The 21141-nt window shown below is 40.5% G+C and overlaps 1 protein-coding gene and 1 long non-coding RNA gene across 3 annotated transcripts in view; one reads left to right on the top strand and one right to left on the bottom strand.

The window, feature by feature from the left end:
* Window positions 1-1130: 1130 nt before the first annotated feature.
* The window catches only part of LOC100748514 (alpha-mannosidase 2), a gene marked incomplete at its 5' end in the record, with an annotated part of 73245 nt that continues 53234 nt past the window's right edge, over window positions 1131-21141 (bottom strand). The window contains 3 exons of the mRNA XM_003486336.4: window positions 1131-6024; window positions 6187-6655; window positions 18927-19060. Of these exons, the coding sequence (XP_003486384.1) occupies window positions 3882-6024; window positions 6187-6655; window positions 18927-19060 (2746 nt within the window). The remainder of the gene's footprint in view (window positions 6025-6186; window positions 6656-18926; window positions 19061-21141) is intronic.
* On the top strand, window positions 11417-16751 carry LOC112212101. 2 transcript variants are annotated; one of them, XR_002945899.2, is made up of 4 exons: window positions 11417-11729; window positions 11821-12006; window positions 12359-12444; window positions 12762-16751. It is a non-coding gene; the product is annotated as an uncharacterized LOC112212101 (long non-coding RNA). The 2 variants fall into 2 exon arrangements; XR_002945898.2 differs by having other exon boundaries at window positions 11417-12006.

Here is a 21141-nt window from a genome sequence, read left to right as displayed (position 1 = left end):
CAATAAATTTATAACAACAGTGAGCCTATCTAGTGTATAAATAAAATATGAAGATAATTATTTTTGTCCAATTTCTTTGTAGATGTTATCTTAAACCGGAGAGTCCCTGTGGCTAAGCTCAGGCCTTCTAAATAGCATTCTGAAGTTCCTGGAATTAAGGTGATCTTCTAAGCTTCTTAGGAGAAGTGCAAATGAATATTCTATTTCATGCTGATGACCCTTTAACCGCGTTCTCAGCGTCTCACGAATCACGGCGGATAAGAAATTGGCATTGTAGCGTTTATCAGCGCATCAGCTGGCATCTCGTACTCTCATTAATGAGAATTATGTCAAGGAATCGTATCGATTAAAGCTTAGCCTAGATACTCGACGACGAGGCGTCGCTTCATTGATTTACTATCATGCGTTGTCTACAAATTTACCACTCAGATGATGTTACTTCAAAGCACATCTTTGTCTTCTCGCTGGGAATGAGCGTCACTGAGATAGTTCAAGAAGTTAAATTGATATAACAAGTTTGTGCTTCATCTGGGCACATAATATTTCATAAACAAAATCCTCTTAAGATATGAGGTTCCTTAGTACGGATTTATTGTTCTTAGATCCTCCTGGGCCTACCTCCTGTCTAGTTTAAATGTAATGTCTTATTACCAACGATCAGATCTACTTGCTATAATAAATTTATGCTTCATTTGTGGGGATGCAATATCTTGTAAATAAAATCTCCCGATTTTGGTTCAACCTTTTGTCTAGTTCAACTTGGAATATTGCTTATGGTCAAAGATCAGTACTACTTGGTATAATAAATCTGAACACAGTATTTCATAAATGAAATCTTTAGACGTGAACTTCTTTGATACATAATCCTATGATGATTCTTTCGTTTAGATTCTTCTGGTTTTGTGTCTAGTTAAATTTAGATTCTTATTTATTGTTACGTATCCTGATATTGAAAGAATGTTGAAGTCTGCGTTAAACTTGGCAGTACATAGAAGCAAACGATAAGCCGTAGCAACGATAGAGTCATTAAAGTGTAATATAATGAATATAATAAAATGAAGTGACGAGAGCTTATATTTCAAATATAACATAGATGTAGGAGAAGATAGGAAGAATCCATCTCTACGCTCTTAATTAAAATACGTCAGTTACTATCTTTATTCAATAAATATAATATTACATCATAACATAAGGAATATCGTGGTGTGTAATTGTCCTCATCCAGCTGGACAGCTCGCAAGTAGCTATTCTTGCGAGTGGTCCCAGCGATTTGCAAATATATCTCTATATACGTGTACTACACACGTGCATGCCGTGTGCACACGTACACGTATGTATACATATACCATCTTTAATATAGATCTTTCTTCTCTAGAGACAGCACAAACACGTAGTATGTTACAATATCGTTACAAGGACAGTCACGGATCTCCGGCGATCGTTTTTTTTTTTTTTTAATCTAATTCTCCGGTGTTCCAACGCGAATCTCTTGGCGGTGACGTGTTCAACAACCATCTTGATATTTTACTTTCTTCAGTTGGCCCACTTGGAGACAGGTTGTCCCTTTGCCAGTAACTAGTGTTTTCTTCTTCGAAGATTGATACTAGTGTCTTCACATACGAGACTTTTCAGATTATAGGATTTTCTACTACTTGTACTTCAAAAATCTTAAAAATAATTGTACTTCAATTTTTCTAGTTATAAAATATTATACACTAATTTGTTTTCTTAGTGTAAAGCATAATTAAATCAATAAAAATAACGTATAGAATTAAAATTAAAAGGAACTAGAGCGTATTTTTTTCATCTCTGTCCCTATAGTTTCTCCATTACCAGGACATGCTATTAATCACATCACCAACGATTTACTTGTTTATACCATAAAATTCACCAAGTACTTGAATTAGAAAACTAGGAGGTCAACAACCTGAGCTTAATTACAGATGCACACAAATGCATCATCTGCGTTGGAGTCCCCTTGCAAAATATTACTAGTAGGGGAATCAAATTTCCAGCAGCAGAATCCTCAGTGAAATTTCTCCTAGCATACATTTTCCCCAAAACTTAAGAATAAAATAATAACTAATTAAACAATGTAATGCATATAAATTGAAAAATTTATATTGAATATTTTTTCCTGATACTTTATTTAGATACCCCTAATTTTAAGAAAGAGTCACTGATAAAATTTGTGAAAATGACAAATATTCAACAGATAAAATTAAAAACACCTTAACAATCGTATAACAAATGTTTATATAAGCCACTCTAGGCTCGATGAGTTGTTGAAATAAGCTGGTCACGAGAAATTGAAACCTAACCTCTTCTCTGACCAAGAAGCGTACTTCAAAGAACGGTTTGGTTGTAAAAATTCGCGTGGAACCCGTACGACGCTTCCTCCCTTGCTAATTAGTCTAATATTTACACGAGTCTGTCGTACAGCGGACGCCTGATCGAACCTTTTCGTCTCTCCAGCCGGATTCGCTTAGCAAAAGTAAAAAATAGGTACTTTCCAGCCTTCAGGCTCAACTAAATCGTGTCCCCGCTAGAATTGGAAGAGCGTTGGAAGTCACCAGTGGTCTCTGGCGATTGATTTTATTTTCTTTCATCACTCTGTCTGGAGAAGGAAGAGAGAGTCTTATCGTTTAACGTTTTGCATATGAAAATAGGTGTATACCATTTACATTATATATCTCACGCTATCACAATATACGGTCTAAGGTTAAGTCCAGTTTTGATATGTACAATATAATATATTATTTATAGTATTTCACATGGTGAGTCCATTTAGCTAAAACATTTGACGTGTATTCTACAAATCATCTGTTTTTATGGGGCAAACTTTATTGTCCTAAGCGAAGTAACTTACTAGTTCTTAGAGGAACTTAGAATATTTAGAAGATTTATGAGAATTTATATTGGTTTATTTGTAAACTTTTCCTTACTTCCTATATTTTGAAAAAATTAAAAAGGAGCTTTCCAACAACCATTATATTGTTAAAAAATCAGAATTAACACTTTCCACAAAATTGTTTCAATTCACCATTTTGTCATTTGGGTCTTTTTAATCAATTATGAAATTTGATCAATTATGAAATTGAAGGTATAAGAATCGTTTTTGATTAATTTCCATCAAAAAACTATCTATTCTCAAGAATAATCTCAATCATAAAGTCATTCAAACGCATAAGCTAAGTGGAGCACCCTGTTCATCATAATCCACACTATTCCCATGCGCCTCGCGCGAGCTGAATCTCTACCTTTGTACAGATTACTAGTCTGTAATGCACTTTGATCGTTTGATTGTGTCGTCAGTTTGTTTTGGCATGCTTCTGAAGCCAGGCCTCGCCCGATAGTCCCTTTAAAGTATCTGGGAGTAAAAATTGACTGTTGTAGAAACATTTGAATGGTTTTAGCGACGGAGACCGGGCTTCAGAAATTATTTCTGACTCCTACATGTTCCTACAGTCGTGTAAGATGATTTGAGGAGCATAGGAAACCTTGTGAATCTAACGTGAAGTCAGAGGACACAGCGAGCATGTATAATTTCTCTTCTTATGAGGACTCTCTCTTCCTGTCCCTGCCTGCCTAATTAGAAACTCAACTAAAAGGTAGAGAATGGAGCACAGTGTGATGGCCTGGTGTGTGTATGTACACTGATGCTGACACAGTCAACATCACCGTGGCGTCTAAGTATGTACACTGAATTGACCATGGAATACAAGGTAACAAATGGGGCAAGAAGAACACGGTCCCAGCGCCATCTGTAGGGCAATTTCCCTCTCTGATTCCAGTGGATTGCACGAAGACCCGAAGAGGTAGCATCTGCCAGGGCAGTGTCCTGTTGAGAAGGCAGGCAAACGCTTCTGCTGGGCTTACGATCATTGGACGAAATTTACGTTGAATGTTTCTACCTCCATGGGCTGTAGGCTCACCCCCTGGAGGCCGTCCTTTAGCCTCTGCTTCGTCTTGGTGCCGGTTAGCGAAGTCTTGGTTACATTAAGATTCGCTAGTTTGAAGAACGAGGTCCCTTGACCAATTTTCTCAGTCAGTGGACAGTGTTTCATGGCCACGTCCACTCCCACAGAGCAACTGTAACCTTGTCTATGGAGCACCATCAGGGCACTATTCACAGGGAAGTGTGGCAGCTTTTGATCGTGATTGGTCCTCAAATTTAACAGATGCAAATCACAGGGGAAACTCTGACTTAGTAACCTAACCTCTGGTGCCATTGCTATGTCACCTTCTGTACCATCTACTACGAAAATGTTTACAGGATAGTTGAGAGCATTGCTTAGATGATTGGCAAAGAGGGAAGGCTTGGAGTACTTGTCCTTTTCCCCGGTGATGTCTTCTAGCAGTAGCCAGTGCTTGATGACAGTTCTACGATTGTCCAGAAGACCTTCACCCATTCCTCTGGAGTCATCGTATAGCGTTCTCCTGTCTAACATCACTTCTAGCCAGCCCGGCTGATAACTGGCTGCTCCTTGGCAGTGATTCACCAACAGAGTAAGTCTGTGATTGGTATCTTCTATGTAGGCCATAGTGGTGATGGGAAAGTAGTTACCTTCGATGCCAATTCTCTCTATCTTCGTTCTTTTGATCATCTGGTGACCGTTTAGGTCTGTATAAAACTCTGGAGGGTCACCATTCAGGATATCAGTTTGTAGACGCATGAACATTTCTGTTTCACGATTCTTTGGCGGAGTTTCGAAGTCCACGATATTTCTCAGATAGATAGCCTCGCCCAGTCCGTCGTCTCTGTGATAAATGGCCACGTGGTGGCTCAACAACTTTCCATACTCGACTGTCAGCCTCGAACTCAGGCTTCCACTAACGATGTAGATCTTTTGATGAGGGGTGTACGCTTCAAGAACGTCCTTATCGATGTCTCGAAGATTAGGATCAGGCATGAACAAATAGGCCCCACTGTGGAACTGTGCAGACGGATAGGCAGCGAACTGAATGGCGCATTGCATGATCTTACCAGTCGCCTTTTTGGTCACCCTCTTCAGGAACCCGGTTTGACCATCGAACAGCAGTTTCATCCTTTGGTTTTCCAACTGAACGTCGCCTACTTGCATGGGTTTGATAGGAAATACGTTGTCTTTGCCACATCTGCTGCAATACACCGTGGAAATAGCCTCCATGGGCACCTTATCTACTTGCTGAAGATGATACGTGGCTATGGACAAAGGTTTCAGTTCAACCACAAATAACAAAACATAAACATCGTGAGTAATGCTCGTGGCGTTCATCACAGGAGCTATCTGATACGGAATAGGGTTCTTCTGTGTATCCAGAACTCTAATTTTGTAGGAAGTGACTTTGAGACTGATCACCTCCTGCCTGGGCTGAGCCAGAGGGTTGAATAGAACTATCTTCTTAGTTTCCTGACCATTGATACCAATGGGTATCTTTTTTGGTAGCTTTTCGTAGCTGTCTCTATCCGACTCGGCTAGAACATACACAGAATTAGGCTTGCTGGCGCTTCCAGCCAGAGACTGAATGGCGAAACTCTGGAGACTGGTCGTGTCTGAAATAGATTCGAACAGTTTCAGAGCATAGTCCTTCATGACGAAAGACTTGGAGGTGCCAGTGATGGCATCGTGATGTTGGAAGAGACCTAAATTTCTCCTGGCCTTCACCAGTTTCTCGAAGTAAGTCTCATACAACATGAAGTCCTTGCCAGATTGTTTGGCCACGTTTAGAGCTATGGTGTAGAGGATCTCAGCTGATCGGAGATTAGCTTCCAACTCACGGTCCAAAATTTTCATATACGGCCTCGTAGTGAAGTAGCCGCTCCAATAAGCTGGTCTGCCCTCGCTGAAGATGTCGGAGTATACGAAGAAGTCGCCCTTCAATGTTGGGAACTCCTCGATTCGTTTTCTGATTTCACGGAAGTAGTCTTTGGGTGTACCGAACACTATTTCTGCATTGTACTCTTCTTTTCTACTGTTAATGTAGTCCATTAGGATTTTATAGTTGGTGTACTGTTGGTCCCACTCGATAGCATGGTCGTATCTGAAATAGAGTAGAATATGGAGCTAGTAAATACTTTATGCAGTATAGTGTTTCACATTTTCAAGAAAATCCGATTGCGATACGAGTAAACAGCTTCAAAAGTGATAATTATCTATTTAATTCTCTAATTATTTCTATCACAAAATTCGAATTAACCCTCACCTAAAATCATCCCCAAGCGGCATCAACACCACGTTATGCGTAAACAGTGAGCCGGTCCTAGAATACTGTTCCAGAAGTAGCTCAGCCATCTGTTTCACATTGTTGGGCGTAATCTCCACCGCCCTGACCGAATACTCGGTATACTCTCCACGAATTTTCCTAAAGTCGAAGTTCAGACACACATGAGGATGTGGACCACAGGAATGCTTGATGTTGTAGATATCGAACGGTTGATTATGAGTCAACATATCAGCCTTGCCGGTTTGATCCCAGGGCTGTATCCAGACGAAGTCACCGTACTGTTCCTTGGCGAACCACTGCTTCCACGCATAGTGTATTCTCTGGATGACTGTACCAGAAGCTCCAGAGGCTTTCAGGAAGTATGGTATAGTACCACCATGACCAAAAGGGTCCACGGACCAACCAGACTCTGGAATCACGTCCAGGTTCGTCTTCAGCCACTGGTGACCTGGAATAAAAAAGACAAGAATCGGGTCAATTAAAAAACACCAGTCTGCAGGCTGTGAATAGGGAATGAAGAGCTTCAGTTTGCACAATAGTTAGCAACGCCGCGGAATAATCGGCTTTTCTGGTATGCCGAGTACTGGCAAGCCATCCGGCCGTTTAATGTCCTGGGAACGGTTAGGTGAATCTTTTGAGGCTTCTGCAGGTCTCATTAAGACAGACACAGGTCTTGTACAAATCAAAAGGATCGATGCGAACAGCGTCGTTAAATTCGAAGAACGTCTTTTGAGTGCCGTTCGTTCGTACCGCCGATCACGAGACACTTATCGCCGTGTAAATATCTCCGGGGCTCGTTTAAAAGCTCATGCTCCACGGGAGAACAGGAGCTTCTTCTTGAGCGCTTTCAGGCGAAACAAGTAGAATCCGCGCGGTGTGATTCGATGCAAGTTCCTTATAAAAGTGGAAATCTAAGATATATCTGTGTGTGTGTGTGTGTTTATCGATTATTTTCGAAACGGTTGGATCCAGAAATTAATCTGTATCCTATCCACTAACGCATTTCCAGGATTTCCCAGTCGATCAAATAAATCATCCATCAGAAGGATGGTCGATTTAGGAAGCAGTGTGACTATTTAGAAAAAAGAAGAACGAAATAGGAAAAGATGGTAACAGGTTTGGTTGGCCATTGTACCAGAGGTATTCAATAATTTAGACCCGATTTCTCACGGCGGAGACCCGTTTCGATACGTGGTCGTAGTGGACGGTGTAATCGCAGCCTATTTATCAGTTCTCACCCTCCTAACATTCCTCGCTGGCCAAACAACCCCTTTTGACCCTGTGCAACAGGGGGGAGTTAATCCACATCCGTTGCCACAGGATAGAGACTGCGTTTCGGTTTCTCGATCGACAATTTATGGTGTCATATGGTTCGCAGCGCCTCTAGCGTCCATTACAGTAACTATCCTTAGGTCTACGACTGCTTATCTACGTTTATTAACTCCATAAACTGCGTTTATGGCCGAGCCTCATTCTCGCTGATCGCCTGATAAAAATTAATTAGAAATTGTTTTATGAACGGAGTAAAGTTTCGCGATTAATTTTATAGGCCAGAAATTGTATTATATTTCATGGAGAAACGCGAGTCGATCGAAGGAAGATTTAGAAAAATGTGTACATTGAAGGTGGAGAGAAGGAACACGGTACAGTATTCGATGTGCAATCGTAGCAAGGTATTTCTTTATTTTATTCCTTTGGTCTTTGTATTTTCGAAGGGAAAACGAATTCACACGGGCTCCTAGTTTCCCTCGATAAACGATCGTTGATCGAATCCAATGAAATGCTCGCGTACAATGGAATAGAATTCTCTGCGATCTGCGCGACTTCTGACGTGGAAAATGAACTACTGGGCAGAGCCGAGCTTTTGGACTGTCCTGATAAACTGTTCTTTTCTTTTTCTTTTTTTTTATCATAAAACGATTCTTTGATTTTTTTCAAGTTTATGCATGAAAATTAGAGAATTCGTTTCATATGAAAAGAAACCAGAAATGCGAAGTTTAATCAATTAAATTCGAAATACCGTTCCAAGAACAGTACGTAATTGAGTTAATACGGTTTTAGGAGAAAGAGGCAAATGGAGACAGGTCCAATTATCAGGCTAATGCAATCGTCTGAAGCGTCCCCGAAATTCCTGCGAAACCGAATTCGTATTCAGGATTCTGCTATGCGCATGGACGAGCATCAGAACAGCCCAGCAACAACAACAACAACCAAACAGATGCACTTGCTGTGCATGCAACGATGTGCAGCTAAGCGTGCGTGTTAACGCACGCTGTCGTGTGGATGCAGCCTGTTCTCTATGGGCTCTTCCTGGCCTAAGTACAACGCTCTTGCGGATTTAGGTTAGCTCATTAACGACCAACATTGCGCTCCAGCAATATCTCATCTGCGATCTTCCTTTTCAGTCAATTTACATTTTCCAGTTCTGCTTTTTGACACCGCGATTGCAAAACGACTTGACAATGGATTGGAAAACGAAGGGGCTCGTTGAGTTGAAATTCTCCAACCGTTCGCTCAATATTTTTCCCACGCTGATTCTACCAATTGTACGTAACTCAAAGAGGTTACACGGATCTTACGAGGAGATAGAAATATCAGACATGGAAATGGCAACATCGTGGAGTAATTTTTTAAATGTTTCAAAGATCAGCCACTAAGATGATAATAGCCACGTAGACCCGCATGACAAAATGCTGAATTGAAACAATTTTGTGGCAAGTGTTAATTCTGATTCTTTAACATTACAATGGCTTACAATGGCAATGTTGGAAAGCTTCTTTTTAATAGCCACGTGGAAAGATGATATGCCTGGCCATTAATTTGTACAAAGGTAGAAAGATCATAAACAAAATTAGCATCTTTACACGCACGCGTATTAATTTTCTAATAAGAGAAATACATTGCAGGAATTTCACCAACCATACGACGATCGCGTAACTTGGATTTCTCATAAAAACGTGGTAACAATACTTCCTGGCGTTTTAGCAAAGAAAAAGATTGAAACGCCGGATTAACAGGAATAGAGAGAAATGGTAATCGAAAATGGTGGCCGCGGGGCTCGCTCTGCGCTATTCCCCCGGAAACAATAGACAACCCACGAGCGTCACGCGTGCAAATCCAAGTGCATTTCGTTGGTCGTGGAACAATTGGAAGACCGCTAATGAAAACGACCGCCGACCGGATCAGATTTAATTTTATTAATAACCAATATCATCTACCAGGCTACCAATGAACGAAGAGTTACGATTCCTCGAGTGATCTTACGCGTTCGATTTACGGCACATAAATTCGTTGAGGCATGCCTTATCGTGTACCCCTTAGGGACTTCCGACTGGCTGACCCAAATGTTCCATCCGGATTGACCCAGTTTCTCCTCCGAACGTCCTCGAGGTATCTGTCTCGTTTATCTGCACGGAAGGCAACCTTCCGTTTCGCCGTTTCAGTTTTATCGTTGGAACGGCGAACATTCCACGAAAATGCGAATTGGGCAAATTTAACTTATTAACCAGGGAACACCAGTTAACCGTTTCTAACCACTTGGACATAATTTTTTATTCGAATCCGCAATATTTTAGTCCATCGATTTAGTTCTGCTAACCTGTGCAGATAAATTCCACGGCATTTATACTCGTTGCGGTGGAAATCGACATTTTCGAGATTTTGCGACAGAAGACGGGCAACGTTATATAAAATTAGTAAAAGTTTTCGTTCGTGGTTATTCGTTAACCGTAACAGATTGAACGAATCCCCCGCTCTCATCAGACAACACAGCTTGTTTGTTTCAATTATTGGAAGCTATGGATTGAAAACAAGATATAAACAAAAAAAAAAAAAAAAAAGAAAAATGATAAAAAACACAGGGCGCAATTCTAGCACTGTGTATTATATTTTATGAACGAACGACATTCCAACAGCTTTCATAAACATTAATACTGCGAAGAGAAGCAGTTAGTGTTTATATTTCATCTTGCTCGTGGTTTTCTCTACTTTGATGAAGGAACTTGATACGCCACTAGAAGCGAATTTACGTTGAGAAGAATTTCAACCATTTTCCACCAAAATATTTTCACCAGAAGCATAAAATATAGTCAAATTTTCGATAAATTAACAAGATTTATAACCAACCTTTTTCGTTTACGTTCCACTCTACTCGAAAGTCTAGTATTCTATTTTATATTTCTTGTCGTCGATTGTTTATTATTCAACGCAAGAATACGTCGTTGTGAATGTATTAAAATTTCAATGAGAAATTGCCAATTGGTCGGTGCAAGCATTCTAACGATTTCTCAATTAAATAAGTGAAATAAAATAAAACGAGAAAGGCAAATAAATTCGACGGAGTCGTAGCCGGTTTCGTAGGGGGTGGGCAGACGAGCTAAATGAATAATCGTGGCAGTGGTTAAGCGTTCCTGGCTCGAAACTAATTCGAGTTTCCTAATGCCCGATGTCGCGAGGACGCCAGCAATTCCTGGGGCTAGGGCCGGTATTTTCGATTCAAACGCGCGCTACTCGAAATCGTTCGAGCGTGCTTAAACATTAACGTCCACTGGCGGATTGTTACCGGTCCGTTAGTCCGTACGATCCGCATTCACAGAGTCATCGGTGGCCGCCGGTCGTAGCGTCGAAATTGCGTCAATTATTCGAGGAAGCCGGCTTGGCCCGCAAATTGCGCGTTCCTCGCTGCTTCCACAGAGTTTTCAGTTTATTGCAGACGTTTCGAAGGAACGTCCCCGACCACAAATCCACGGAGATCGTAACAGGATTCGAAGAACGACGAGTTTCCCATTCAGCCATTAAAGCATGCAAATAAGAGGAGTCAGAAGATCGATGAAATTAATTAACGCGTTTCTTCAAGAAATTCGTTTTACCTGTGGATGGCATGTATCTCGTTGCAACTTCTTATATGTTAATTTGCTTACGTTTAACTTCGCGATTACACGTGATATATCAAACCAAATGTAATATCCAGACCACTGTGGTAGAGCTGCGTCTAACTCAACCGCGTTTATTGGAACGAAAATTTAGTTCACGCCTGACTAACCGAGCTCCTGCCGATTGAATTTCTTGAGAATTTTGGATCTTAATAGCCGAAATAATGGTATAGGAACACTAAATCTACACTTAGAATTTATATTACAATAATTCTATATTTATTGGATAAGCGATTTCAGAGATATTCATCGATACACATTTGCACGCGTCTCAGCACTTTCTTCTATATCCGGCTGTTAACCGACTGAACAGTTTACCTTCGTTTGTCTCTTCGAGACGCCGCGCACACACATACTTGCGTACACACATACTTGCGTACACTGATATTTACATACAAGTATTACTACTACGCATCTGACCTAGTCTAACACATAAACATATACGTATCTCAGTAGAATTCAATGAACGTGAGCTTCTATTATGTGAAAGTATTATTATTAGATAGCGAAGAAAATTGATGAACTCCTATTATAGGAACTGCAATTTTACAAACTGTCCCGCTACGACCACTTACTTAACTTCATAGTTAGGTATAGTAATTCAATTGTAATCTAATACTTATGTAGACTAATATAAATTTATATTCATGTTAAATCATCTTAAATGAAATTTCATATGCAGAAGCGAAGCTATTTAGTACAATAAGTATGGAGGAAGCGAGGCAAAAACTGAGACCCTGGCAGACTTGCTGAGGAGCCATTGGAAGGGAAAGTGTGTACAAGGAGGTTTGAAGAGCAGGGGAACTCGGATGAAAGGGTGTGCCGTGGCCTAATGCGAGCGAACAAACCATTAAACTACACTCAGCCGGTACTCCACTGATTATAACCCATTAGACATGACATGTGTGCATTAAACGAGTTATCGCGCGCGTAGACTGTTCCCTGTTACACGATCGGAACCATCCTGTTGGCTGACGTGGATGAACCTAACAATTCCAATGGGAGAGACGTTCTATTCAGTGATTTAAATCGGGACAGACTATACTATCATGGAATAATAAATCTCTGCTCTTTTTTCACGATGTTTGAGGATATTTGAGGATGTTTGAGGATGTTTGAGGATGTTTGAGTACGTAATTCGATCATCAATGGATCTACGATAAGTTTTTATTTTCTGCGATTGTTACAGCTATGTCATAGGTAAACTGTTACAGCCATAGCGGAACGTTGTGATGCTGCAAAATTGATTTTTAAGTAGCAACGAGCAATGATCTCTGAAAAGCTCTTAATTCCTCTGGTTCCTAAGGTACGAATCATTGTTAAAAATAAATTTACAGAGAAGTTTACAGAAAATATTTTTCAGAATATTCAAATTTATAATTTGCCAATTCCTTAGGATCAAATGATCAAATGTTTAATCCTAATCATCAATGTTTGCATTAATTTTGGTAACATCTTTTGACAATTTTCCTTTTTTTTGCCAAGTTTTGGTAAAATTTAATATTCCTTGGTATAATTTCATATTTTGCCCTTAATAAAATTGATTACTTTTATGTACTAATTTTCATATATAAATATTGGGTTGGTCAAAATAAATGAGGATTAAAAAATTGTTAAATCAAGTTTTAGGTTAGCCTGCTTGATTAGAAGGGGAGAATGATAGGAGGAAAAAAGTTCCAGCGTCACGGAAGTTCTGTAAGGACAGGAGGAGGGCGAGTGACCGACGAACGAGTTGGAAAAAGTTAGGGGAATGAACCGAGTGCGCTTTCGGGGATAACGAATCGTCGTTCGAACGTTTCTGGAGCACGCTTCGGCTTTAATTCCAGGGAATTGCCAAGTTCATCCAGGCCAAGTATCGCTAAAGGGCAGGCTCCTCGTCGAAGCTGCTTCTAGGTTTCCAATCGACGCCTTGATTTCCTCCGAAACGATCCGCACGTACGAAAGAAATTACCATAAAAAACTTTGCAATCGAATTAAATTTCTCTTCAAAAAATTTCAAGATGAGAAGATTTCCAATAAGAAAAGAATTGATCAAAAAGGTATAAATAATATATAAAATTTAATTATCGTTGTATAGCAATATCAATATCTTTTGGTTTGAAATTTGTAAATTTCCTCGTTTTTTTCTTTGCAGTATCTGTGCTGTAATTTAAGCATAAGTAACGCATTAAAAATTGTTCGAACAATGTTTTTAACCAACCAAATACGTAAAAGTGATAAAACACATATTATGATATAGAAAGGGGCAATGAAATAGTAGTAAATGTCATTTCAAGCAAAATGAGTCAGAGGTAAATCTATAGATGGTACATTCGATATTACTGACAGGCCATCTAGGTATATTTCATTTTTCAGTGAACTTTTCAGCCGAGTACAATTCGTAAGATTAATGTTCTTTTCAATTTGAATATATTTTGCACGATGGAGAATCACCCATTGCTGTTTTAATAATTCAGCCTTCACCTCCTAGGTTGGCTGACCTTAAAACGTCCAACGTTACTGGCAGCCGTCTGACGCGACACGTTCCGCGACTACTTGTACCGTTCGATAGAACGTCGACCTCTATCACTGACAGACTCGTCTAGTAGCGAGGCGTCGCATTAGTCAGCCAGAAGAGCTGCGAGCAAACGGAAGGATAATAAATACCGCGCGCCACTTGTTGCTCTTATTTCAGCAGAATCAAAGATACCACCAGCTTCTTCAGACTCTAGGAAATGCTATAGGAAGGTATACGTAGCATTAGAAGAGAAATAAAGTACTCTCCCGTTTATAGGCAGCTTTGCCGAAGAATTTATTTATAGAGATCAACGATGACGATTTTTATATCAAATATAGTACCATTTTAGACATGTTAAATCAAATCTATCATTGTATATTAGATTCATAACATAACCTAAAAATAATATTTCGATCATATTTCACGATCAAAGTTATGAAATGTAAAAATGATTTCAGATCAGATTTAATTAACAATTAACACAGGTTTAACATTTAATTCAGATCGAACTTAAGCTAGAACAAACATCTTGATCTCGTTCACCATCTTAACCAAATCAGATTCGAACTCAAATCTAACCTAAGCATAGTTCAAACTTAACCTAGATATATACGGTATCCTGGTATGTCTAAGATCATAATCCAAACTCAAATCCAAATCCAATCTAAGGCAAACTTAACCTGGACATGGTATCATGCCTATGATCTATCTGAGTCGAATCTAACTTAACCTAGTTTTGCCTGGTCATGGCTAAAACCTTGTCCCAAACCTAACCTATAAATAATACCTGGTTTATACTTAGCGGTTGAATACAGCTAGTCTAGTAACGTATTTCTGTTTAATCTAAATTTGCAAAATTATTTCTGAAAATTTGAAACTTTTTGGATAATCTCGGTCATGGGGAGGAAATTAGCTGGCGCGAGATGCGAATCTTCTGCGATGGAATCGATTACGTAGATAACGGGGCTCGTTAGCTGTTGCTAATTCTCAGGGACCGACCGAAACGAGCTCGGCGTTTCGGGACAGACCGGTAATGGACTCGTCCCGGTGCACTTCCGGTTATTATCGGGCTTCCTGCGTGTTCGACGCCAGGATCGCGGTTATCTCGATTTCTGCAATTGTCGATACCTCTTCTCCATCCCTTATCTTCCATTACTTCAGAGGATTCTGGATTTTAGTGCTCGCTTAATCCACCAACTCAGCTCTTCCATGTCACTTTAATCTCAGCCGTTAACATCTATCTTAGTACGCTTCGGTTCCTGTTCGAATAATTCTACGAAATCCTTTTACTTTTATTCCGTTCTTTCACGGCAGATTGTTTCTTCGAACCAATCTAACACTAACACCTCCTACTGGCAAAATATCTTTTCTAACCTCAAAAGTATATCGAGCTTCCTATAATATTTTAATTATTACTAATATTTAATAACCTAATCATATGCCTGAATCTGAAAGTAATAAATTATAGCTGACACGAACCTAAAAGTTTCGAAACATTAAACTGTTTAAATCTATTTTTCAAAGTAAAAGCTTTGACCTGATTGGGATAAACTGCCGTCAGGGAATTGGTTATCTGAAACGGATAATTAATTTGCCGCTCAACGACGGCTATAGCTCGCGATTTCCTCTGCTAAACAATGGGGTGGTTTATTATCGTTGGCCGGCGCTATTGTCCCCTTACGTGGGCTTCGATAAATCAATCGTTCTATTGATCGAACAGGTGCGATCGGAATTAGACGCGTTCGTGATCGTAAATTACGCTTATCCGTTTACGATCCGTGACGCTTGGATTTGTCGTTGCGAGATGCATAATTTTGCCTATGTGCGCCACCTACCGTGAAAACCTAACCTCAAACCGATCGTTCCTATCTCGATCCTCATTTCCAACAATTTCGTAGTCCTGAAATGACAATTCAAATACACCTAACCTACGAACTAACCTGATTCACCACCTAACCTCCTTTTACCTTCATTTAAGACGACCACAATAAACGTTTAAAGATTGGAACATGAAATAACCTAAAAATTTATCATTTAACGACTTTTCTACAGATCCAAAGGACACTGCAGCGTCGAAAACATGTTCTCGGTCAGCTTAAAAATATTGGGGATTGACTCACAAATGAGAAACTTTCTTCAAGCTGCAAAAAGGACTAAAATAAAGCATTAGTTATTTATTTCTGCCGATCCGTCAAGTTTCAAAGCGACCACGACAAACGTCAGGTTGTTTTTCGAGCAGAAACAGGAGACAAAGGAACGGGCGCATTTCGCCTGGCGTGGCACAAAGGAATCCACGCGACACTTTACTTCTCCCGGAAGAAAAGCTCGACGATTACTCCCGCGAAACGCAATTAAGTGGCGTCCTTGTTTTTTTTTTTTTTCAAATGTAATTCCGCCTCTACCTGGTGCCATTTACGTTCAAAAGTCGCGATTCGAGATGTTCAAAGAGGGCTAGTCGCCTGTTTCTGAGACGATACTTAGAGGGAAAGAGGGGAAAGCTAATTACGAAACGCTTGGGGAGGTTTCGAAGCGATTGTAATAAGCCGTTCTCCTTGGTGGATGGTTAGGACGACACAAGTAATCTGATTAAAAGGGGACCACGGGATCCGTTTGCAAAAGGCATGCTTTAGAAGCTGAGAGTGTATATTTGGATGGAGAAATAATTTAGACGCGCGCATGAGTTTGTAAAAACCAGCAATCACAAAGTGCTAAATCACACAGTTGCAAGTAATAACAGTAGTTTCATTAAAAAAATGCGGAACCAGTTTAAAAGGAAGGATCGATATTGAAAGTCCTCGAAAAGTGATCACTGATGGGTCTACAAGCTTCCTAATTCATGTTCAAACCTAATTCAACCTGAATATAACTCAATATGAATTCGAAAAAGGATCCCAACTATGATCCATCACGTGGACCATCAAAAGAACCAATAAAAGAAGATCAGGAAGAAGAACATCCATCAGAACCTTTAAAAACTTAGTCTAATCGATCTCACGAACCGCCCATTATTCATTCAAACCAAATCCAACCTCTCCAAACTTCGATTCCACATAAAATCAATTAAGAAGAAGATCTTATCGCATAGAACAGCAATGAAAACGAAGGAATCAGAGGCTCTACACCATAAAAAAATTATTCAGCTACACTGGACGAATTCTTTGCTTATCAAACCACACGTAACCTCTTCAAACTTCGATTTTCAACGAAATCGGCACAAAAAGGATCTCAGAAGCGAGTTATCGCTGGAATCATAAAAAATAAAAGAAAAAAAGATCAACGGTGAAGAGAATCCAAAGGAAAGAGGATCGCAGAGAGATGCTCCGCGTATTCTGGTGGACTTAAATTACATCCTTTATACAAGGGAGAAGCTTTCGTCGAGGATATTCACCCGACAAGCCCGAAGTGGGTGGATCTCAGCCACGTAATATCGCCGCTAGGACTTCCCTTCGATTGCGCTTCCCTGTATTTCCAACTGTGGATTCCTGTGTTCTCTAGCAGCCAGAGAAGAGCAGAAATTCCATGCTGCGCGATAGCACGCGGCCATGAACGCTTTTCTCCCGCGATATTTACACTGGATCCACCGAGAGATACCGAGGTTTCCAAAGATCTCTCGATCCTTTATCGCCTGGCCGATTCTGCCGGTTCTCGACGGTTCATCCCGCGAACAAATGGTTCGAGGACGTTTTCTGTTGGTAACTTCGACGTTGGCTGCGAGATGAAGTCAATTTGAGATCCGACGCTGTAATGTCTGTGAAGCTAATTCGGAGATACAGAAGGAAACAAAGTGAAATATGTAGCGTTGGTATCAGGTTGTCTGACTACCTCAGGGGAACGAGTAATTTCTTCCTCTACAAACACGATTTTTCCTGTCATCCTCGTTCCCTACTTGTAAAAGAAATGAGAGGAACTCTCGTTAACAGGAAATATGGTAATATAAAATGATGAAAAATAAATTGAATAAAATAAATAAATATCCAATAAATGAATGTGAAAGAAAAGTATGTGAATATATAAACGATAAAATCTATAAACTTATCTCGAAAGTCTTTCTTTACTTTCCCTTTTTTTCCAGAATATTATTTTTCGTGATTCTCTTATTATAGATTGACAACGAAGCCACACGATTTCCTTCATTCAAGGACATACTGGTTTGCATTCAGATTTGCAATTTACACGGCAACTTGTGTAGCCGGTCCACACGTTCCATTGAAATAATACCGAGCAGGCTATATTAACTTCCAATTATTAGGCTTCTGAATATGTATGCGGTCGCTTCGCGCTTAGAACGTTAAATATCCAGGCCAGCCGCGGTCAATATGCGTGCTCGCGGGCATTACACGCCGATATATCGGCAAATATTCTGTATGTGAATATGCAACGTCGAAAACGCAACACGTTACCAACAAATCCTCCTATATTGCTATCAGTCGGAACAGACCCGAAGGATTTCCAAACCGACCCAAATCGATCAAGCGCAGAGAATCCCTTGCTGTAGAGAACAGAAATTGCGGTTTAAATATCCCGACAAATTTGGTCCATTCGATTCTGACCAAAAAGTTCGAACTTTTTTCATCGCCAACTTGGCCATTTTTGTCTGGATACTTCGAGACTAGTTTATATCGTAATTTTATTTTAATCTCAAAATAAAGAAGGATGCGAAGAACGAAGATTCCTTACATAGACCTTTTATCATAATGGAAATGGCTATTATCATAATGGAAATTTTGAGACGAATTTAATAATTCATCAAACTCCTTCGCCACTTGTCGCCCATGACAATATAAATCCAATTCTGACAGGAAGATTTCGTATACAATTTATTGGTCCTTGAAGAAGGATTCCAGGATCATCAGGAAGTTCCTGGGGATTCTCAAACGTCATAGCCTGGATCACGATCGCGCTTAATGACCACGAGACGGCCATAACGCCGGGACGTATTTAAGGGAATGGTAATTATTATGGCGCGGCTAGTATCATGGAGGTCTCAACTGTAATGAGAGGAATTCTAGGGTACGATAAAATTCTGGCATTAAACCAGCCAGATTCCTTTTTCTTCTGCAATCAGAGGGCGTTAAGAACGCTGCAGGCAATTCCTGCGAAGACCCTCGTCATCTTCATCACCTCCGAGAAGTCGAGATTAAGTAAAAATTCCTTCGAATAAAGGAAACGTGGGTTATTGCGTTCCACGTTATACCCAATTTCCATTTCCTCTAATTTTATACCGTTTTATACTGGTCCTGAATATGCTGATCTATTCAGAAGCGATAAAAATTCAAGATGGCCGCACTCACCCTCGATCAGCTGATCCAACATGGCGTAGATGTGCGACGTTGCTTCGTCGGTCATCACCCAGCCCCCTGTGGTCATCTCTAGCCTGCCATCTTTCACTAACCTTTTCACGACCATCTTCTTGGTGGGGTGGGCACTGTAAATGAACAAAAAAGCCAAAGATTTTAGCTGAATATGTATTTCTAGCATCCTAACCTAAAAATTTCCAAACGTAGATCGATTACAATTTATGGACGATATTTATGTTGTTCGTGAGTCGAAATCGATGGTTCAACGTCGACTAACGTCAGAATTCATGATCGATCGGGAGAAGTATTGCCTACCGGGCTTAATACTCCCGTGAGAGCTCAGCTCCCTCGTTAGAACGTTTATGTCTGCCATAAAACCGCCACAAATCTCGCATTGCTTCTGCAAAATCTTCTGCAGCTTTTCTCTCGTTTTAGGTTAAGGTCATGAAGTCTACACGATGATCAGATCCAACTAAATTTCACGATCCACCCCATCCTCAACTTCGAAAATTTGCACGTCGAGAACATAACTGCTTTCGCATCTCTGATGCAGTCAGCACTTTTGCGCTTTAGTACATTTCGAATCTGATAACGTATACGAATCTCTATGCATAGTTTCAAGTTTATCTAGATTTTACAATAGTTTGCGAGTGGTTATCAATCACTTTTCAGGTTACTGCCAGACGTTAAATTAACTTCGAAGGAAGCGAATGTTTCTAGGATTGTAGAACTGCAAAGACATTCCTGGAAGTATAATTCACTATCTAAGGAGGTTAAGCACGAATGCCTTACAACGTGCAGCTGATATACAGGTCAAGTAATTGTAAGTTACATCGCAGATAACGGAGGAGGGGTGTAACGTGTTACGCCGCAACTTGTAATTTCGCACGATACAATCCGTGATACAAATCATATTTATAGCCGGGGCGCATTCCAGTGGGTCTGGGATTTACGTGATCCCACGCAGGCCGCAATGGCCGCCTCCTTGCGGTTCACGTCGGTCCGTAAACCACCAACAAATTCCGTTCCACTACCGTTTCCGCTCTTCGATAACCCAAATGCCGAGGAAGTCGTCAATTTGCACCAAGACGTCTTTAGGTTTTCCGGTTAACACTTCGTACACGGATTGATCCTCGGCGAAGCAGAGAATCTAGAAGTACCTTTAAAAGTATCGCGGACCTTCGCTATGTAGAATACTACGAAGCTTTCAGTCAGAGAGACTCACTAGTGGAGAGAAACATGCATTTCAAGTTCAAATCCCATTGGTTGCATTTCCATCTTCTTGAGTACACTACGTACTTTCAACTTCCATTTTCACATACATTGATCAAATACTTTGACCACTTTTCAGTACTTTTCAGTGGTTATAAAATTCTTTCACCTGTAGAGCGCACTAGGGATATAGTAAAATGGGAAGCAAGTGAAAATAATTTCTCGCCAGGTGAAAATCGATCCAAGTCCGTGGGAATTCGAAACCCGAGTCAGCCAGGAGACAGTCAAACACGCTCTGACCTATCCCAGCCAATTACCCTCGGTGTCTCGCCTTTTCCTCCCTTTTCTCCCACTACTCAGACTTACTAATTATACGAAATCTCCTCTTCAGAACTTCGCATTAAGCTCAAATTCACGCTGGCTCACGAGGAAACAAGAACTCCTCTGCTGCAACGACCTAACAATTCCTGCTACACAGTATAGTACAAAAGAGGCTCGTTCTCAGTCGTGGCGTTGCAGGTTGTTAAGGAAGGAGGTGGTTTTCGATCCGCCGGATATTACCTAAACCCGAAGCACCATGACGCTGCCGTTTCTCGTTCTAATGGGCCATTTTATGACAGCCTCGTTTCAGGAAGAAGCTCACGACACGCGAACACACGGTCGCCGAGCTAAGTCCACGGAAATCTATTCCCCTTTCCACGTGATCCTCTTACGGAACGATAGCCGGGGATCGGTATCGAGGCGATTTCCGTTTTCCTGGATCGCTATCCACACGATTTCCGTTTCCCTGAATCGGAAATGATCCCTTGTCCCAGCCGGTGCTGGACAGAATTCGATCCACCGTCAATTTCATAAAGAAGTTCTTCTATAGCAGTGGTAGGTGGGGATCTCATCTCATTGTCCTTTCGCGATTCCCTTTTATACTCGCGATACTTCCTCATCTTTATCCCTGGATTCTCTTTCGATCGTTAAAAAAAAAAAAAAAAAAAAAAAAAAA

This window comes from Bombus impatiens, unplaced genomic scaffold (assembly GCF_000188095.3).
Source record: "Bombus impatiens unplaced genomic scaffold, BIMP_2.2 scf_0107, whole genome shotgun sequence".
Taxonomy (NCBI): Eukaryota; Metazoa; Arthropoda; class Insecta; order Hymenoptera; family Apidae; genus Bombus; species Bombus impatiens.
Note: the sequence above shows the minus strand (reverse complement) of the source record. Positions and strands in the feature narration are given on the sequence as shown.